Below are 20,984 nucleotides of genomic sequence, written 5' to 3'. Positions count from 1 at the left end.
GCGGATCACGTTCTCCAGGAAAACCTTCAGCACCCCGCAGGTCTCTTATAGATCAGCCCCGAGATGTGCTTCATGCCGCCGCGGTGAGCCAAGCGGCAGATCGCAGGCTTCGTAATGCCCTGGATGTTGTCACATAAGACCTTGCGGTACCTCTTAACACTTCCCTTACCCAGCCCCTTTCTCACCCTTGCCACGACCGGATAGGTTTAGTGCTCGGGAAAGGTGCCTGCCTGACGTTCTGCGGCTAGAGGACTAGTCTCCAGGGCTAAGTACTTGTCCAGTGCCGGCTTTGTCTACTGTGTTCTAGCACTATGTGCCAATTGTGACCTGGAGCGACTACCACATTAGGCGCTGCAAAACCAGGGTGGAAAGACAGAAAATAAATTCAGGCTTCATAGTCCATTGTTTGGCCTTTGTGTTGTGACAGCCAGAGAGGTGTGAGGATATATGATGGTGGTTGCAGTGATGTGGGCCCCCCTGCACCAGGAACTACATTAAGCCCACCTCATTTCACACAGGTCACTAACAGTGCATGTTATCCACTCTCTTCATCCCCCTCCTTAGCCCTAGGTTTCTCTCAATACTGCAGCCAGCTGGCACTTTGTCAAAGTGTGTGTGAGCACGTGGGGGTGTCTCCAATGGCAATGGCCTCACACGGTGGCAGTCTCCTCTCCTTCCTGATTGTGTCAGATTGAGTGCTCCCTTCATCCTCACCCTAGGGCCTGGCGCACTGGCTCTTCTCCCTGCTCCTCCCTGGGGGACATGTGGTGCTCACAGCACCATGTTCCCAGCCCCTCCCATCCTGGACAACAAAGACGCAAGCTCAGGATTGTACGTTGGCCCCCAGTCTGGCTGCATACTCTGCCTCTCCACGTATTGGCCAGCTGTATATTAGAGTTGGTGCTGCCAGACTGAAGACCCTCTCTTTGAATTACACAGAGGGATGAATCCATCCCAAGTCAGCAGAGACCTCAAGGTACCAACAAATTGCCACCGAAGACCCAGCGCTTCAGCAGCGGGTCCCGGGGCGGAAGGACCCCCTACCGCTGGTCTTCAGGGCACTTCAGCGGCGGGTCCCGGAGCGGAAGGACCCCCCCCGCCGCCGAAGACCCAGAGTGGAAGAAGCTCCGGGGGCCCAGGCCCCATGAGAGTTTTCAGGGGCCCGCTGAGCCAGTGAAGGACCCCGCTCCAGGGGCCCTGAAAAACTCTCGTAGGGGCCCCTGCGGGGCCCAGGGCAAATTGCCCCACTTGCCCCCTCCTCTGGGCAGCCCTGCGCTTGAAGCTCAGACCTGGATTCAAACATTCCCCAAGTTCAGGGGGTTTGGATGCACGCTTCCTGCTGGAGACGCTCTCTGATTCCTTGCAGTGGGGGTAAGAAGCTGCACCGTGAAAACAGGGACGTCTCCAGGGTGCTGGTTGGCAGTGATTAAAGAGCATCATTTCAGGAACCAGCTGGAAACGCAGTTTCACTGCATGGTGCCACTTATTCCTTTTACTTTGGCACATCCCACTGCGACCAATGGGCCCCGCTCACACCACTGATCATGGGGATTTTGCATGGGAAGAGTAAAAGGCTGCAGGACCGAGCGTAGGAAGTGGCTGCACACACTGAATTCCAGGGCTGCTGCCAGCATCTTTGCAGCGTTCACGGTATTGATCTAAAGCAAGAAACAATAAGACACAAGTGCCTCACTCAGATGTTAAAATTTGGGGCGACACTCACCAATCCAAAGGTGGGTGCACAACGTAGGCAGCTTGCTGGAGCCACCTCCCTGAGCTCTGTCATCGCTGCTGATCTGGTGCGGAAGATTCACGTCACTGCCTGGCTCCTGAAGGTGGCTGATGAGGAAGGATAAAGGCTAAAAGTGCCAAGCACAATGGGGCTCTGATTCTTGATTGGGGTTTCAAGATTCGACTGAAATACTACTAATAGGGTCTGTTATTGATCAAAAACGTAAGAGCCCCTGAATGGGCTGGTGTCTGTCACAGTCACAATCACAACTGAAGATGGGATGAAACACTTTCTAAAGGCTGGGGTCCAGTCTGAACTCCCCATTCAACTGGGCTTTCACTGGCACGCTGGCAGCAGGCAACGTAAACCACAGCGGGTTGACACAAAGACGAAGCTTTGGGAGGAGATGGCAGGGGAGAAGCTGAATTAGAGAGGTCTGGGAAACCTTTCTTCCCAGCCTGCAAATATTTGAGAGTTCAACATCTCCCCATCTTGAATTGTGATGAAAAGCCAAAATCTCCAACATACTAGTGAATTGAAAGAGTGATTATTTTTTTTGCCCCACGTTGGGCCAACTATTTTGTTTCAAATTTGACCTTTTCTTCTTTTTTAAACCCCCTTTTCACACTCAGTAGGTTAACTTTCAAAATGAAAAGCTGTTTAGAACCAGAAAACGTCTAAATACAACATTACGACCATTTAAAAACCTTTTTTCTCAATTTTTTTTTCCAGTCAGGAAATTCTTCAACATGAGCCTGTTTCGTGAACATGCACCGCAGAGACTTGTTAGAGCATCACAGCTAAAAGCTCTGGTGACTCCATCACCACGGAGCATGCTCCAGCCCAGGGCAAGTGGGCTGAGCAGGACTTTCCCTGCAATTGCAGCTCCACGCTGCTGTGGGCGGGGTTGGGGCCAGGTGATGAGACTGTCTCATCTGTGCTCTCAGAGATACCTCTGGTGCCTAGGCAGTGAGGAAGAGGATAGGGCAGAATAGGCTTTGGTTGAGGAGCCTCAGACTTTGAGGCTGGGGGTGGGTGGACCTCAGCTCTCCCTCTCCACCGGGTCCCAGCCCAGGGCCCTGTGTATGTCAACCCCTAAATGGGGGGCGAGGGGGTGTCTCCTAGCAGGAAGTCAAAATCTGCTGCCCTGGGCTACTTCCTACCAGTCTGTTCAGTTTGCGGTGTGGCCCCTCTAGTCCAGTGTTGAGCACTGCCTTGCCATGGTCCCAGGCTCCTTTGGGTAGGGCACCCACAAGTTGTTGAGGACGAGCCCCGCAATGTCTCTGGGGTTCGCTCACTCAGTTAGCTCAGGTCTGGAAGCACCTAGGTCCCCTTCATAGTTTCCCTGGACTGGGGAGACAGTGTTGGTTGGCTGCCTTGGCTGGCTGGCTAATGCTTCTTCCCCTCAGCTAGGGAGGCAGCTAGCGCCTGTCTCTGCGTCAGTTAGCCCAAAACTGGGCCAGGTTCTCTCCTTTTGTTCCCCCTCCAGGCCTGGCATTGGCTGTGGGTATAATGGGGCGGGGCTAGCTGGGCCCAGAGGCTCTTTAACCTCTGCTGTGCTGGCTGGCAGTTTCTCTGCTTCATCACAGCATGTTTTCTTCATCATTCTTGTGGTTCTTCTCTGAATCTTCTCCAATTTTTCAACATCCTTCCTGAAGTGTGGACACCAGAACTGGACACAGTAGTCCAGAAGTGGTCACACCAGTGCTAATATAGAGACAATACCTGCCTACTCTTACTCAATATTCCTCTGTTTATCTATCCAAGGACCCCATTAGCCCTATTGGCCGTAGTGTTGCACTGGGAGCTCATGTGCAGCTGATTAGCCAACATAATCCCCAAGTCTTTTTCAGACTCACTCCTTCCCAGGATAGCCCCCTGGAAGTGTAGTTTACATTCTTTGTTCCTAGATGTATGGCTTTACATTTGGCCCTACTGAAATACATACTATTTGCTGGAGCCCAGCTCACCGAGTGATCCGAATCGCTCTGTATCAGCAACCTGCCCTCTTCATTATTTACCATGCCCCCAATTTTTGTGTCCTCTGCAAACTTTCGCACTAATGATGTCATGTTTTCTTCCAGGTCATTTATAAAAATATTAAATAGTGTAGGGCCAAGAACCAAGCCCGGCGGGATCCCAATAGAAACACGCCCACTCTATGATGATTCCCCGTTTCCAGCTACATTTTGAGACATTTCAGTGAGACAGTTTTTAATCCATTTAATATGTGCTGTATTGATTTCATATCATTCTGAATCAAAACGTCATGCAGCACCAAGTCAAATGCCTTACAGAACTCTAAGTCTCTATTACAGCAACTCTATTACCATTATCAATCAAACTTGTACTCTCATCAGAAAATGAAATCCAGCTATTTTAGGTCCTTGTATGGCCCCATAGCATCGAAGCCCCTCACAGACTTTTAATAGGTATTGTAACGGGGGCAAGACTCACCCCTGTGGCACCTCCTGTCGGTTGTCCTGGGAATTAGCTCTTTTGACCCGGACCGCCCTCTGCAGGCTGGTATCTCACTGCCGCTGGCCCCCGTGTTCCTCCCAGACCCGGTGCCCCTCGTCCTCAGGTGCTGCCCCCTGGCAGTACACCCGCTCTCTGGGTCTCCCCACCCAGGGGAACCCCCACCCACTATCCCCACCTCACCTCAATGGCTACTGCCAGTCACCATCTAGCCCCCTTTCGCTGGGGCTGACTGCAGTCTGTATAAGCCAATCATCACAGGCTGCATAGGTGTGCGCACGGGGTGTGCCCAGGCACATCCTAATACAGGGGTGGGCAAATGGCTCCACTCCCCGGCACGGCAAGCTGCGGGGTCCACGCTCCCGGGCCGGAGCGCCCGGCCAAACGCAGCAAGCCACCAGCCCCTCCTCGCCTTCCCTCCTCCCCTGGAGCCTTGCTGCCGCGCGCGCAGAACTCTGGGGGCCGGGGCTGCGCACTCCCGCGGGGCAGCGTTTGGCTCCATGGTGAGGCAGACATGCTCCCCGCTCCCCTGGAGCCATGCTGCTCTGCGCAGCGCTCTGGGGGCCGGGGCTCCATGGGGAGTCAGACACGCTCCCCCCTCTCCCCCATGAGCCATGCCGCCGCATGCGCAGCGCTCTGGGGCTGGGGCTCCCGCGGGGCAGTGTTTGGCTCCATGGGGAGGCTAAGAGCCTCATCTCATGGTAAGGGGTCTGGGGCCTGGGGGGTTGGATAAGGGGTGGGGGGCAGTCAGGGGACAGGGTGGGTTGGCAGTGGTCCCAGCAGGGCGTAGTCAGGTGACAAGAAGCAGGGGGGGTTGGGGGTTCTGAGGGGGGAAGTAGGAGGGAGAGGATGGGGGCTGGACTAGGGCACAGGCAGGGCTAGGGCAGCGCTCCCTGGGTGCACACCCTAATGAAATGGGCTGCGCACGCCTATGACAGGCTGCCTCTGCCTACCCTGGGCTGCAGCCTAGTACCTTTCTGCCCTTTGACAAGGCTGCAGCCTGGAGCTTTTCCGGGTGGGAGCTCCCTTGCCCTATTCCCCAGCCCTGCTCCCCTCAGGTACTCTGTTTAGCTTCCCAGCAGCCAGGCCCTTCTCCCTCAGAGAGAGACTGACTCTGCTCCTGGCCCACTGCCCGCTTATAAGGGCCAGCTGAGCCCTGATTGGGACGTGGCCACAGCTGAGCCTGCTTCCCCAATCAGCCTGGGAACTGCTTGCTCCCAGCCACAGCCCTCTCCTGGGCTGTTTTAAGCCCTTTAAGACCCGAGCGGGTGACCACTCCGCTACAGGTATCCTCACAACCCCGCTGTTAGGCAGGGCAGTGCTATTACCCCCATTTTACAGGTTGAGAACAGAGGCACAGAGAGCCTTAAGGCTATGCCTATAGTGCACACCAGGCCTGGGCTCTGACTCAGGTCTCAGCCCAAGCCCTGCTCCCATCCACACACAAATCAGTCTGACTCAGGTCAGCAAGCACTCAGAACCCAGGCCTCTGCTAGGGGGATGGGCCAGAGCTCAAGTCCCACTATGATTTGGGTCCAAGCCCTGACATTTTGGGTATGGATGCAGCTCAAGCCACAGATCCATGCGAGAAAGTCTGTGTATTTCAATACAGACATGTTGGCATGGCTGGGAGACCTGAGTCTAGATATTGTAAGCCTGGGTTTACAATGCAGAGTGGATGCTCAAGTCCAGGCTTGTAAACACCAAGTCCACAGACCTGGGTCCCACAGACCCGGGTTGACAGTGCAGTGTAGACATACCCTAGGTGATTTGCCCAAAGGTCACAAATGAAGTTTGCAACAGAACAAGAAATTACACCCAGGTCTCCCAAGTCCAAGCCCTCCACTCTAATCACTGGACCATGCTGTCCCTGAAGTTAGTTTGACAAGATCTCTTTTCCATAAACTCATGTTAACCAGCATTAATTATACCACTCTCCTTTAATTCTTTATTAATCAAGTCCCAAATTAGCCATTCCACTATTTTGCCCAGGACTGATATTTAACATTCCTATTATGGTAGCACCTAAAGGTCCCCTTGCACTACGTGTTGTGTGGACATGGGCTCATAGTGATTAAATTGTGAAACCCCCTTGCTTGGGAATTTTAAAAATGGATTGGACAAAGTCGTAGAAAATGTGGCGCAGAGAACAGCTCTGCACAAACTGGATGACCTAACAATGTACATCTTTCCACCTCTAGTTTTGATGAATCTGCATCCCTCTTTCTAGCATGGACTCCTTTCAGTGAACATGGATACTCATCTTTAGTACTTCTGCAAAGACTTTTATCAGAGGATCTGAAAACCCTTTATACACATTAAATCATTAACCCACAGAATAGTCCCGTAACATTGTAAGTATCATTATCCCCATTGTACAGATGGGGAAACTGAGGCACAGAGTGGTTAAAACCCAGAGCCACACAGTGAGTCCACGGAGGTGCTAGCAACAGAAGCCAGATCTTCTCATTTCCAGTCCCCCACAGTGGAGCAGAGATGAAAGGAACTGTCATGCCAGTTGGGCACAAGGGCCCCTGCTGCAGTGTTTTCAGCCCTTTTGCAGTCTCTGCTCCTTTCTGCCTCACGGTTGCAGTGAAGTTGCAGCACGGAAGGGCAGAGAGCATTCTGGAGCATCTTGCGCACAGTCCGTTGCCCATCCAGTGTGATAGCCCTGGATAAAAGGAGAGTGTGACTGCTCAATGAAGGGCCAAACCACACTGGGACAGGATGGCTTAATGCACCTGAGCCTTTTTTTAGGGGGCACCCCATACACAGCCCTCAAAAATGAGACTATATGTGAACAGGAGTTTGTAACAGGGTCTCCACCTCTAGAGCGTCCCTGCATGGCGTGGGACAGCCCTGCAGACGGCCTGCCTCGATTTCCCTCTGAGGTTTGCAGAAATCATTCTCACAGCACAAATCTTGAAAACAACATTCCCACTCTCTGCGGGGGGGTGTCTAGTTTGTTTAACCTAGTCCAACAAAATGAGCTCCCTTTTCACCCAGGGTTCCCACAGCCCTCCTCCTGGGATTACTAAATCCTGGCCAGCCTGGCCCACAAACTCACCCCTCTAGATTAGGGGTTCACAGCCTTCCTTCTAGGCACTGTGGGTTGGCAGAATTGTTCTTCCTTCCAGCAACTCCTCTTGCTCAAGTTCCGCTTCACGCAAAGCCTCTCCCTTAGCCACCCCTGATTCAGTCCCATGATCCACTGACCACATGAGCTTCATTTTCCCCTCCTGGAGAGGACAGCTGGCGGTGTCCCAGGTGGGGCTGAGACCCATCTCCCTTTAAAGGGCCAGCCACCCTGTGACAGAATTTTTCTTGGGACACTTCCCTTTTGCCCCCAAGGTGTGATAGCTGCATGACTTCCCCCTCCCTCGAGGCTACCCCTGTCCCGCTCAGAGACTCACCTGGCCCAACAGAGCTCAATGACGAATTTCCCGTGGACTTGAGTGGGATCAAGCTCTACAGCTTTTATTTTGAAAGAACCTGGAGTTGAAACCCTTTGGCCTCTGCAGTTGGAAGGTCGGGAGAGTGACAGTGGGATTGTTCCCACCCTCCTTCTCCCACAGATTGGTAACTGCAAGAGATAAAGCCCAAGCGAAAGCAAATAGATGTGTGGCCAAAGGGAGGGTCTGGCCACAGCCTCCTGGGACTATGAGAAAGGAGTAGCCCAGGCTGAGTGGAAGACACATTGCAATGTCACCTTTTATCTGTTGGCTTAACATCTCCCCTTCCTGAGAGCTTTTCCCCTTGGCTCAGGCCCAGATGCTCAAAGCTCCCAAGGGAGCAAATGCAGCTGAAGTTAAAATGGGAGAAAGACAAAGCCACATACGTCAGAGGCAGGTGAACACCCAAAGCAGGCTCTGAATGGTGGGGTTTTTCCTTCTTCCTTGTACTAGTGGCAACCACCGGCTCCCAAATAATACTACACTCCTGACGTCCTGTGTTGCAGACAGCAAGCTAGATAGTCAGAAAGTCCCACGATTGCTCTGGGCATCACAGTATTGTGACACTGTATCAGTGCATGAGGCAAAACAGCATCATCTCACACCAATGCAACGTAGCGGTGGGAAGAGCAAAATGTTGCCACGCTGCATTCTGTGATTATTTTGTCCCACGGGATAAATAAGCTCAAACCACTACAGCAACTAGTCCAACTGGTAAGAGTGAGGGTTATGGTTAGTATATGGTGCCAGAGGCTTCTTTCACCTCTATCACACCACCTCTCAGTGCTGTTCAAGCACATCCCAGCAGTAGGTCCTTGGTTAGCCACTACCCATGGAGGCCAGACAAATTCCCCAACAAGGAGCAGACCTGCAGAGGCCACGTTAGGTGGCTGGGAAGGGGAGTGGAATGGCAAGATGTGGGGTGGGCACTGGGAGACCAAACCAGTTTGAAACAAATCTCAATTTCCCACTGCAATTTGGCAAGAGACCTCAGCAGAGAGAGCAGCTGCAGAGCAGCCCTGAGCCAGCAGCGATTTCCGGCAGATACAACACTGCAGGAATAAGGAAGCCTGATAAGACGCAGATGAGAAGCAGATGCCGTTTTCTGTGCGTTGGCTGGAAGATGACCAGGACAGCAGGCATGAGAGCAATACAAAACCAGACGGAGTCACACAGCGCTGAGTCACATCTAGTCTCTCTTCTTCCCCATCCCATCCCCAGCCAGTACAAGGCTGTTCCCTAAAACCAATTCTCTAGCCCAGTTCTAAATGTTCCAAATGACAGGGCGTATTAATACTATTGGAACTGCAATAGTACCTGGAAGCCACATCTGAAATCAGACCCCTTTGTGCTGGGTGCTGTACAAACACACCGTAAGAGACAGTTCCGGCTCCAAAGACCTTACAATCTAAACAGATAAGGGAGTGAGGGAACCAGAGCAAAGAGAGGGGAACTCACTTTCCCAGAGCAAAGAGAGGGGAGCTGGTCATTGGCACAGCCAGAAATATAAACCACATCTCCTGAGATGGCATCCAGCACCTTAACCACTAAACCACACTGCTTTTCAGTCGTTTCCACTCCACCCTTGTCTACTTCGCAGACTAACCGATCTAAGATCTAATGGATAGGGAATGTCTTTTGACAGTCTACATTTTCCTTATTTAATCTCATCTCATTACTCTGTTACACCCCTCTCTTGAAGATCCAAGTCCTCTCCTTTCTTGGTGTTTGCAGTAGAGATGGGCTGGGACCAAGCCCGCATTTTGGAAATTCCCTCAATCTCTAGGGAGTCCAGAGCTACATCTGGATTCAAACCTGTGACTCTGGACTTTCTCCAGCCTCCACCTTTCAAATACTTGGAAAGGACGGGCCTCTGTAGGACTGTGCCTTTAACTATCCTGCACTCTAGAGGGTTTCCAAAGACTTCAGCCAATTAGAATGAAAGCACTGATCCTTTCTCCACTTGCACTGTCCAGCTGGGGACGCTGTGGAGGCCAAGCTCCAAGATGTCTGCTTGACTGTGTCTTAATTGAGTTGCTGTTGGCAGCTGGCTCCCAAACTCCGCTCTCATCCCTTCACCTTCACTCCTCTAACAATCCTCTCTTCATGCTCATGCAAACGCAGCAGGTTGCCTGCAAGTTGCTATAGTAACAAAACCTCACTCTTTTTTCTTAATGATAGACAGGTGCCAGGATAAATGAGTGGATAATCAACAAGAGGGGAAGAATTAGAGGCAGTGATATTGGCATCTCTATAGCTGTCACTGGATTCCCCGTGGAATGACGGCCCCATTAATGAGCAGAAATGGAATTTTTCGGCAGTGACACCTGAAGCAGCTGCGTCTCAGGACAGGGACAGTAGCTGGTAAACCAGGCACGGGTTGGAAGTTGAGTTGTTGTCACAGTAATGACTGGTCATGTATCACTTCAAGGCCTTGTCCACAATACGAGTGCAACCAGTTCCTGACACTAATCAGAAAACAGACAACCACCGATGTCTCTGCAGAGGCGTCTTTTTCCAGAACACAACCATGACGGGCTATCTGTGTTTGTAGCAATGCATTCTGGGAAAATCCGGGTTCCTTTGCGGTAGTAGTGCCTTAGGAGGGGATAGAGAGCCCAGAGGGCATTCACACAAACCAGTGAGGCATAGGGCAATGCACTATGGGAAGGAGGAGGACCGGTGCAATTGAGTTACACGGACCTGGGTAGGAAGTCCCGACTACACTACAAAATAACGTGCCCAAGAGGTTACAGGAAGTTCACCTCATGCCACCTCAGCATTGGGGATATTCAGGACAGGACAGAGGTGCATCAGCAGAGCTGGGAGGAGGAGGAGAGCACCAGCACCTGCCTGCACATCTTTGACCAGCACCTGGTTCCCAGGGTCACTCTCGGCCCCCCTTTTTCACAAGCACAGTCCCCCACCCCCATGTTTACTCAGTCAGAACAAGCAGGGGAACAAAGAGAAATCAGCGCATTTCACTGCAAAGGCCTCCGGCGCAGCTCCTCATTGAGTGCGAGGCAGGCACAAGCACTTGGAGACTGGGTGCACGGCTCCTCGGCAGCTGTTCCCCAGCGTGCGGCTTCCAGGGCTTTCTCTTGCTTTTGACAAATTAATATTTGAAGTAGCTGCGCTTTTATGTGGGCTTTACTGCCATTAGCATGTACAACTCGACTTAAAACACTTCGGTGCGCGGGTTTTTTCTTCTTTTCCCTTTTAGATGACAGATGAAAATCCTTTTAATGAAAAGCTTGTTTGGGGGAGGAAGAAAAACACATATACACTCACAAGCCGGATGAGCATGGAAAGATGAAAACCTCCTTCAAGGTAATTAAATGATTATGTATCTTTTAAACCCAGCAGATAAAGATTTGTTATCTGGGTTAGCTTTTTGCTTTTCTTTTTTCCATACAAAGCTAAAATCCTTGCAAGGACCAGAACAAGATAGTGTTCATCTTACAGAGCAATACAGCACAAAAGGAACCTTAGTTCTTTATCCCATCAACTCACGTCGGTTACTCCTGGCTTACCATCAAGCCTTAAGACTCAACGTGAGAACTGCCATTCTGGATCAGAGCAGATTTTCACCTATAGGAGGCAGCATTACTTTAGTGGGTAGGGGCTCTGCTACTAACCAGCTGTGTGCCCAAGGACAAATCACTTTGCCTCAATTTCCCTTCCTACTCCTTGACTGTCTTGTCCATTTAGATTGTAAGATCTTTACGCCTATACTGTGTCTAGCACAGGGGCCACGATCTCAGTTGTGGCATCTGTAATGCAAATGATAGTCTCATATGCTGTCTCCAACACTGGCCGGTACCAGATGCTTTAGAGGAAGATGCAGGACACCTAGCTGTGGAGTAAACTACCTCTCTCCTTCTTCCTAAGGGATTCTTAAACCTCTTTGGCTTTTGTAAATGACTCCTTGGACAAAACAGTTTAGTATTGAAATCTCTGATCTGCTTCCTCATCTTCCGTCTCCTCCCCACTCAATAGAATAACATCAACTCCTTTTATAAAGCCAGATCTCGCTTGGTATATTTCAAGCCGGCAGACGTAGCCTTCAAAAACCTGCTGTAAAAGGAAATTATATGTCAGGGTGAAGTATTCCTGCCACAAATCACCCTGAGACATCGTCGACTCTATTTGATTGAGTTCAACGCCATAATCATAAATACTCTTGTTTTATGGGCCCTGCTGAAGTTCTTGACCAGAAGCAAACACGCCTCTTCCAATCAGCTTCAAAACAACTTTATCCATGCCCACCTTTCCAGCACTGATTCACCAAACTCTTGCCTGGCTTAGGCATGAGATGCAGAGCCAAAGTCCTGACAGTGAACATCTGTGTGTCTGTGTAATTTACAAAGCACACGCCACTAGAGTATCTAGGCACTTTCTGTGAGTAGGGTCAGGGCAGTATCCTGGCTGAATTCCAAGAGACAATTCTGCACTCTTAAACCAAGCAAAACTACTATTTAATTAAAGGGCCACAAGCAGGGCCAGATTACCCATAGGCTAATAAGGCTATAGACTTAGGCCCTCCTATTTTTAGGCCCTACATTAGGCCCTAATTTTTAGGCCTTCCTATTTTTAGGCCCTACTGTAAGCCCTCCATTCCATATTGAAGTAACAGTCGAGCGACGCTAGCGGGGGCCATCGGAAATGTTTAGTCTCACTAGATGTTGCTTTGTACAAATTAATCCATCAAGATTGCAAATTCCGTTGATGGTGGCTGTGATTTTGTCTCTGTGGGCTAAGTAAGTGTTTGTGGGCCCAAGCAATATTGAACTTTGTACACAGTAGGCCTACACTGGATGATAGAAACTATGTCGAAGAAAGGAGGATGGTAGAAATTGAAGGAGGCCAAAGAAAGATGGGAAAGATAAGATGCAGTGCTGAAAGGTTCTCTCTCCTAACGTTTTTTCCCCCTACTAAGGCAGGTGGTGAGGAAGTCCAGGCGAATACCAGCCCAAGTGAACCTGCTGGGCCTGATGAAAAGGACCAGCCTCCCATGACTTCTCTAGCTGCAGTCTCACCCCACTCCTCTGAAGACTTTCCCACTGATAGTAATACAAGAATATCCTTCTCCAGCGATCCAGGCGAGTGGGACATGACTTCTCAAGATCTCATGGCATATTGGACTGAGAAGGACTCACAGAAATGCCAGAATCTAGATGCTGCCTTTTCACTGACAAAGCAAGAGTACACCAATCAGAATCGTTATCTGACCAAATCGGTGTTTGAATATGTGAAGCCTAACAAACAGATTGGCAAGCGAGAATGGCCCATCTATTCCTCTTCTAAGAAGAACGTGAACTGTTTTTTATTGCTGCCTGTTTTCTGATACCAAAAAGTGGGGAATGTTCTGCGAAGGTGATTGGAAGAATACTGCATACATTACCAATCATGCAATGAGTGAGCAGCATACATTGTCAGTTAGCAGCTACCAGGCCCGAAAGAAAATTAATGCCAGAATTGATACCCAAATGGAAAACCAGTTTTTGGAAGCTTGTGCTTATTGGAAGAACGTTCTCAGATGCATAGTTGAAACTATAGTTTTTCTTGCTGAGCATGGTCTGCCATTCTGTGGATTGCAGATGAGACTGCTGGATTGAAACACAATGGCAATTACCTTGGCGTTCTAGAGCTAATCGCTAAATTCAACTCTTAGCTCAGCACATCAATGAACAGCAAATCGTGGAAAAGGCCATACACCACATCTCTCAAAGACTATTTGTGATGAATTCATTGCACTGCTGGCAAAGAAGACGCTATCAGCCATTGTAGATGAGATCAAAGATGTGGGATATTTTTCAGTGTCTGTTGACTCAATACCGGATGTGTCATATGTAGATCAGCTGACTGTCATCTTGTGTTATGTTCTACCCAGCAGAACAGTTGAGTATTTCATGACTTTCATAAACATCACCAACACAGGGGAGAAACTTGCCTTGTACCTACTCCATTTCCTCATCGAAAATGGGATTTGACATCAGCCTTTGTTGTGGCACAAGCTATGACAATGCAAGTAATATGAGTGGCAAATATTCAGGGATGCAGGCCAAGATAAAAGAGCACAATGCTTTGGTTGACTACATACCATGTGCTGCACACTCACTCAACCTTGTTGGCCAGTCTGCCATTTATTGTTGTGTTCAAGCAGTTTCTTTTTTTTTTGATTTGTCCAAGAATTGTACATTTTTTATTCTGCATCAACCAGTCGTTGGTTGATTCTTAGAGATTCACCACCCAAGGGATGCCTACTGCCCAAATCACTCTCAGGGACATGGTGGGGTGCCAACGTTGAATAAATAATATGTAAATATATGTGTGTAGAGAAATGTTTGATGACTTCATAATTTTTTTTGCAATATGTAATTCATACTTAGGCCCTTCCGTCCCACGAGCCTTAGGCCCCTCATAACCTTAATCCAGCCCTGGCCACAGGAAACTGGTCCCAAATTAGGAACCAAATCTTGAGGTCTTTATTCCAACTTTTATTGACTTCAGTGGGTGAGAACTGAGCATGGAGCTCAAGATCTGACCCTTGGTAATTATATTCTGCCTGTCTAAAATTCCCGCTGCATGTTCAACTAGGGAATTCTTCTCTCCTTCTGTGGATCTCGTTCAGTGCTGCTGGTGCTGTTATAATGGCTGCCATGTTCCACCCCCAGGGTTGTCACATGCCATGTCCTAGGTGGTGAAGAGGAGCCTATACTGCAAGGAAAATCTTTGCTCTGCTAGAGGTGAAGTAGATGACCTCACAGACCTTCTCTATGTCTCCAGCCCATAGGATTTAAGGTTTAAAAGAGAACTAGATAAATTCATGGAGGTTAAGTCCATTAATGACTGTTAGCCAGGATGGGTAAGGAATGGTGTCCCTAGCCTCTGTTTATCAGATGATGGAGATGGATGGCAGGAGAGAGATCACTTGATCATTACCTGTTAGGTTCACTCCCTCTGGGGCACCTGGCATTGGCCACTGTCGGTAGACAGGATACTGGGCTGGATGGACCTTTGGTCTGACCCAGGATGGCCCTTATGTAGGATAATTCTTCAAAGCAAGCTGGTACCCCATCAAATAACAATAAGACACACAACAATTCTCATCAGAACATACTGTACGGGACTACGAGAGAGACCAGCAAGGGAGTCAGACCTATATACACCAGGAGACGTGAGGAGCATCTGAGGAAAGTGGGACATAAGCACAAGCTTTGACTACACAAGCCCCTGAGAGATCCCTATCAGCACTCCAGCACGTAAGAGGGGTCATGGATATAAGCACAGCCAGAACATGTGCTACCAGAGTGGGAAGACTGAGTTCACACTAGGCCTGGGGTTTGGTTTCAACATGCTGCAATGGGAGATGGAAAGACAGTCAAATTAAGGTGAGTGGGGCAGCAAATGGGCCAGATTGTGGGGGAGGGAACAAGTCTGATATGCTGAAATGCTGATTAAATAGGAGGAGTTGCTGGCAATTGCACGTGTGATGAAGTTCCATCAATGCTTGTTTGCTTGGCAAGAAGTCACTAAACGGCTTAGCTGTGTGTCTGCAAGATTGTGAATGGGATGGTCCGTCCACCACACCAGGACTTTAAGGTGGTATGAATGCCTCCTCAATTGATACTGCAGATACATCCTCCTCCCAAGTGGTATGCAACATCCCCCTTCCCTGGGGAAGGGAAGAACTTCCTAAAGAAGGGAAAGTGCACATCAAGGTAGCAAGAAGGGCATTAGGGATGGAGAGGAAAGACCAACAGAAACAGGTTCACTTAACGACATGATGTTTTGGATGATCTGGAAGATGACAGAAAGAAGGCAGGCTGTAGAGGAGACAGAAACTGGGTCCCAGCCAATGCCCACACTGGGCAGTGAAACATCTAACCCGCATTCATGAAAGTCTCCTGTTGGTAGGTGAAGGGATAGCTGTATCTGAAGAAGCTAGAAGGCCATATGGCTTGAGGAACCAATGCTCCAGCACAAGCAGTTAGTGGGCTTGCCAGGAATGGTTAAAGGACTAGAATCAAAAAGGACACAACTTGGAGACATGGAATAGAATTAAAAGAGGAAAATATTGGGCTGAATAACAGGAAATACTCACCGAGAAATCTCTCAGGCGTGGAATAATGTCTCCAGGAGGTGGTGGAAGACCTGCCACTTGTGAAATTTAGAGGAGACTGGACAAAATATTTCAGAATATACTCTAGGGGCAATCCTCCATTGGCCTTTGTGGGATGGACTAGATGCTCTAGAAGGTCTTTCCCAGCTCTAGTTTCTTTGATTCTATGGTGTAGTTAACTGAGGAATGCCAAACATGCGGAGACCAGACCAGCAACCGAACAGAACCTGCCCTGCAGCCACATGGCATTCCTCGTGCTTCCAGGCAGCAAACGACCATGGTTGATTTTGATTTTGGAGGTTGTCCATCCCTATTGATGCTGAGTCATCTTTCCAAATACACAGCGGCGCTTCATCTACACGAGGCAGCAGGACAAAGAATGTCAGATCCTGATCTGAGCTGCTTTCTGCCAGATGCTGGGTCCAAAGTGAAAGACGATTGTGCCTGTGCCTCATTCGTAAACCAAGAGACTGAGATTTTTCTCAAGCCATTTAGGAGAATACTGTAATTTTATGGGAGTATCCTCTACCAAACAGGGTGACTGAGAGTGCAATTCACACAGCCAAACATATGCTATATCTCAGAAACAAATCGGCTGAGTATGAAGCAGCCACCTAAACTGCTGCTTACATGTTCATGATTTGAGAGGAGAATTAGGCTCCCAGCATCTGCTCCAGTTCTCAAAAGCAGGAGGGTGGGACTCCATGTAAATGGCACCAGGTGCAGAGGAAAGGGCCATTTTTGATCAAACAGCACTGCTACCTACCAGTTTTCTTGACTGGGTAACTAGGAATCTGCATGTGGGTTGCAGCTTGAACAAAGGGATGGCCAAGGATCCAAACCACGGTGGCATCACACTGCAGCACCATCAGAAAGCAGAAACATGTGCAACAGAAAATATTACCTATGAGACGAGTTGAGGCCCCACCTGATCCAGAGGTGAAAGGTGGAAAGAACCTGTGACAGGCAGGGGTGTTTGACAGTCGCCAATTCCTGATGATGCTTGATCCTGGGGAATAATAGCCATCTGGTTGGGAAAGACCTACCAGAAACACCAAACACTGGACTGACGGCCAGAACAGCTTGTCTTCCTGCCAAGTCCCCAGCAAGTTTCAAAGCAGACTAACAGCGAAGGCTGAGTCCCAAGAGGCCAAGTACCGGCAATCTCCCGCCCATGAATATTTATGTCCTGCACAGTTGTCACTGTAGTTCAAGATTGCTGCCTCCAGGATTGAACTGTCAACCCACAGGCATGCTAAAGAAGAAGGGTGGCTTCAGAAGTGAGAGGGAGGAGGATGGAGTAAACGTGTGAAGGCCCAGCAAAAGGACTGGGGACAGACTGGCTGGGTCACAGACCAGGGTGCTATCCTATAGCCCCCAGAGATGCAAGGGTGTCATCTCAACATTGTCAATTGAAGGTTTTATACCTTACGAACCTTCATGGCTAGGAAAAAAAATGTCACCCGTCAGCGGAGAACAGGGATTCCCAGCTTTCTGCTGGAGTTCGGCAACAGTCTCTGTGCCCGGTGAGTCATGAGATATCAGACCTTGTAATGGATATTGGTCCCTCCAGACAGGCGAAAAACAGGCCAGCTCGGGTCATTTAGCCGCCAGGCCAGAACGCTTTCAGGCTTCTCCTCACCACGAAGTAATGAAGTGGCTTTCCATGTGTATTCTCCTGAGCTCCTGTGACTGCTCACTGGGTTCCAGCCCGGCCGGACGCTTTAAGTACAGCGGCTTGTTCTGTGCTAAGCCGTAGGGCCCACTACAGCCCTGTCTTAGGCAAGTGGCACTGAGGCCCAACCTCGCCTTCCAGGGGCGGCTGCTTACAGCGTTGATGGACTGGGCCCTCAGTGTGGGAAATCAAGGCTCCCAGTAACCAGGAGCACAAGCCTAAAAGCCGCTTCCTTCCCCCAGCAGCCCCCCTCGCCAGTACAAGTGCATCCTCTCTTTGCAGCCCCCTTGGCTTCGGGAGCCTGGAAGCCTGCTTGTCGGTGAGCAGTGGCAGGTGTAATGGCTTCCATCACTAACGCTCCCTACGTTCCTGTCTTACATTCGGATGCAGGCCTCCAAGTCAAGCCTGGGAAAGGCTGACAACACATTATGTATCTGCGGTGCCTGCTCCACCATGCGTGGCAGGGACAACAACCCAGCCGGGGAGAGCGCTTAGCTCAGCTCAGAAATGCGGGCACTCAGATGCTGACAGCGAGCCGTAACGCACCGGCTGGCGGCAAGCACCTCTGTGCTTGACGCCCTGACAGTTTGAGAACGGACCCCAACGCAGAGCAAACCCCGGCGATGACAGCGCTTGAAAACAGAACCAGAGCGCTCCCCCGATCGAACAGGCTGTTCTTTTGTCCCGTCAGCTCTCTCTCCAGGGGTAGCACTTTGATCACCGCGCCTCTATTCCTGGCAGCTGGCTTCGGCCGTCAGACATTGCAGACAATGCCCGCGTGCGACCTGTCACCGTGCTGAGGGATTGGGGTAGCCAGCCAGCCGGCTGGGGTTAAGTTATTTGGCTTTCAGCCTGATCTCAGAGATGCTGGCCCACATCAGCAGGTGTCCAGCGCACAGAGCAGCAAGGGCCGGGCTCAAGAGAGTGAGGGGAGAGTAGGAAGAGGCAGCAAAGTGAGGAAGGGAAGGGGAAGGTGAGTTGAGGGGAGCATGGGAGTGAGCGGGTGGGAGGGGTGGGAATGGGGGAGGGGGAGTGGCAGGGAGGGTGTTGCAGTGACAGGGAAGAAGGGGCAGGAATAGGGAGGGGGAGGGGCAGGGAGGGTGTTGCAGTGAGGGGCAGGAATGGGGGAGGGGCAGGGTGGTTGTTGCAGTGACAGGGAAGAAGGGGCAGGAATGGGGGAGGGAAGAGGAGGGAGTTCCAGTGAGGGGGTGGAAGGGACAGGAATAGGGGATGGGGAGGAGCAGGGAGGATGTTGCAATGACAGGGTAGAAGGGGCGGGAATGGGGGAGGGGAAGGGGCAAGCAGGATGTTCCAGTGTGGGGGTAGAAGGGGCAGGAATGGGGGATGGGGAGGAGCAGGGAGGGTGTTGAAGTGATGGGGTGCAAGGGACAGGAATGGGGGAGGGGAAGGGGCAGGGAGGATGTGGCAGTGAGGGGGTGGAAGGGCAGGAATGGGGGAGGGGGAGGGGTGTTGCAGTGAGGGGTGCAAGGGACAGGAATGGGGAGGGGAAGGGGCAGGGAGGATGTTGCAGTGAGGGGGTGGAAAGGGCAGGAATGGGGGAGGGGTGTTGCAGTGACAGGGTAGAAAGGGCAGGAATGGGTGATTGGGAACGGAGGCAGTTTGTTGGTTTCAGTCAGACATAAGCATTGCCCTGCCCACGAACCCTCTGTGTCCCCCCAGTGTCCCTTCCTACCTCTGGCAGCTTGACTCGCCCTTCCTGGAAGGAGCAGGAACGGGGGTCGTGGGTGCAGACGTGGCGATATTTGCACCAGTGACACCGATAGGGGCTCTCCACACAGGACAGACACCTGGGGACAGAGAGAGAAGAACTCATTAAACCTAGCCAACCCTCAAGGACCCAGGGAGCACACACACTCCCCTGTCAAGGCCCCCCACCCCACCCTACGACTCAGAGGGGAGCACAGTCTCCATGGCCCGCTCAGTCCTTGGTCTATCTGTTGAGGCTGCCAATAAGGAAACTGGTTCATACACATGCCAGTTATGATGGTGGTTTTGGTCAGTGGCGGTGAGCCGTATGGGCACTGCCAACACTGTTGTGAATCAGAGACGTTGGGCCTGATTCCAAAAACACCTCGGTAAACCCAGAGTAACTCCAGAGAGGTCAACAGAGGTACCCGGGTATTACACCCAGTGTCAGAGAATAGAATTAGGCCCGTTATGACCCTTATCTGCCTGTATAAAATGGCTCTGAATGCACCTTTCCATGTCAGCTTTACTGACCCACTTTCCAAGCAGAACAGGGTACAACTCTCTGGTGAGCACAGAGTTAATTTTGCTCCACTCCCCTCTGCCCTGGCACAGGGTGGGCAGGGGGAGGGCTAGGCAAGCTCATCACCCAGGGTCAAAGGACAGGTCGGCTTTTTTGTTTACTTTCCCCTTATGTTACCATCTCTTGCTCTCTTGGGGGAAAGCCAGGCTGACTGCAACTGCACGTCCTTGCTCAGTTACCTCTACACCACTTCTTTGTGTCTTGTGTGGACTCACTAGGAACTGAACTGAGACCACTGCCGTCAGATGGTAGGACTCTCAGTTGCTCCCTCTTCACATGTTCATCTGGCCAGGATGGCCAATGCAGGTCCCATCCCTGTGTAAGGGAGGGTTTAAATAGTGCTATAGGGGGAATTTCACCAGCACTGATGTGCCATTGGATCCTTTAAACGTGCATGTGTGAAAAATATCACCCAGCTGCATCACACAGACATCATTTCTCCGTCCTCTCTGAAATCTTGCTCTATGTCAATCCACCCTAAGCTCTGATGCAAAGAGCTGTTCTTTAAATTGGTAACAAGTGCTTACTCTGATAAATCAAATTAAAAATGGATAGCGTATTATAGTTTGTCAAGTCAGAAACCAAAACATGCCATAAATATTTAACACCCCATCACTTTCTTTTCTTTTTTTCCCCCCCCCCGGCTGCTGTTTGTCAAAGCAGCGGGGACATGGAAATAGGATTTGCCTTTGCTTGTGAATCACTATGCTGCAGTAATTATCGCCTCTTGGCACTTCCGGAGCCCTGTCTGGGAAAGATGATGGCCTGGGCATGGGGCACAGCCCATCTGCCTTGCTTGGGAACAGAGCAATCCACTGAAGAGGGGTCCCCCCTCTGCCTTGACATATGAATCCTACACACTCATCTCCTGTGCAGTGATGACTCTAGTCCCACATCAGATGTTCTAAAGGAGGAGTTCTCGTGGATCGGTCCAGACCACCCTGCCCTTCCCATATTGCTTAACAGGATGGGAGTTCCAGCCAGATCCCAGATACACAGCAGGAGGATCCAGGATGGAAAAAGGGGTTCCTGGTAGGAAAAGGTTATTCTATGGCAAATCAGCCTGTGGTATCAATCCAGTTCCTAGAGAACAGTGTCCACGTCACACACAAAAACAACTCTACCATTGATTGTCCCTCTGTCCATTCAGGGCCCAATCCTGCCAACACTTAGTACCAAGCCTGGTGCTAACTAATAGTGACTGATGGCATGAGCAAGGATGGATAGAGCAC

At 50.5% G+C, this 20,984-nt stretch overlaps 1 protein-coding gene across 1 annotated transcript in view; it reads right to left on the bottom strand.

Moving 5' to 3' along the window:
- Window positions 1–20,984, bottom strand: part of PLXNA4 (plexin A4) — a 632,199-nt gene that overhangs the window by 135,758 nt on the left and 475,457 nt on the right. The window contains exon 9 of the mRNA XM_054015834.1: window positions 19,156–19,270. Within this exon, the coding sequence (XP_053871809.1) occupies window positions 19,156–19,270 (115 nt within the window). The remainder of the gene's footprint in view (window positions 1–19,155; window positions 19,271–20,984) is intronic.

Source organism: Malaclemys terrapin, chromosome 1 (assembly GCF_027887155.1).
Source record: "Malaclemys terrapin pileata isolate rMalTer1 chromosome 1, rMalTer1.hap1, whole genome shotgun sequence".
Classification (NCBI taxonomy): Eukaryota; Metazoa; Chordata; order Testudines; family Emydidae; genus Malaclemys; species Malaclemys terrapin.
This window is presented reverse-complemented; position numbering and strand designations above follow the sequence as displayed.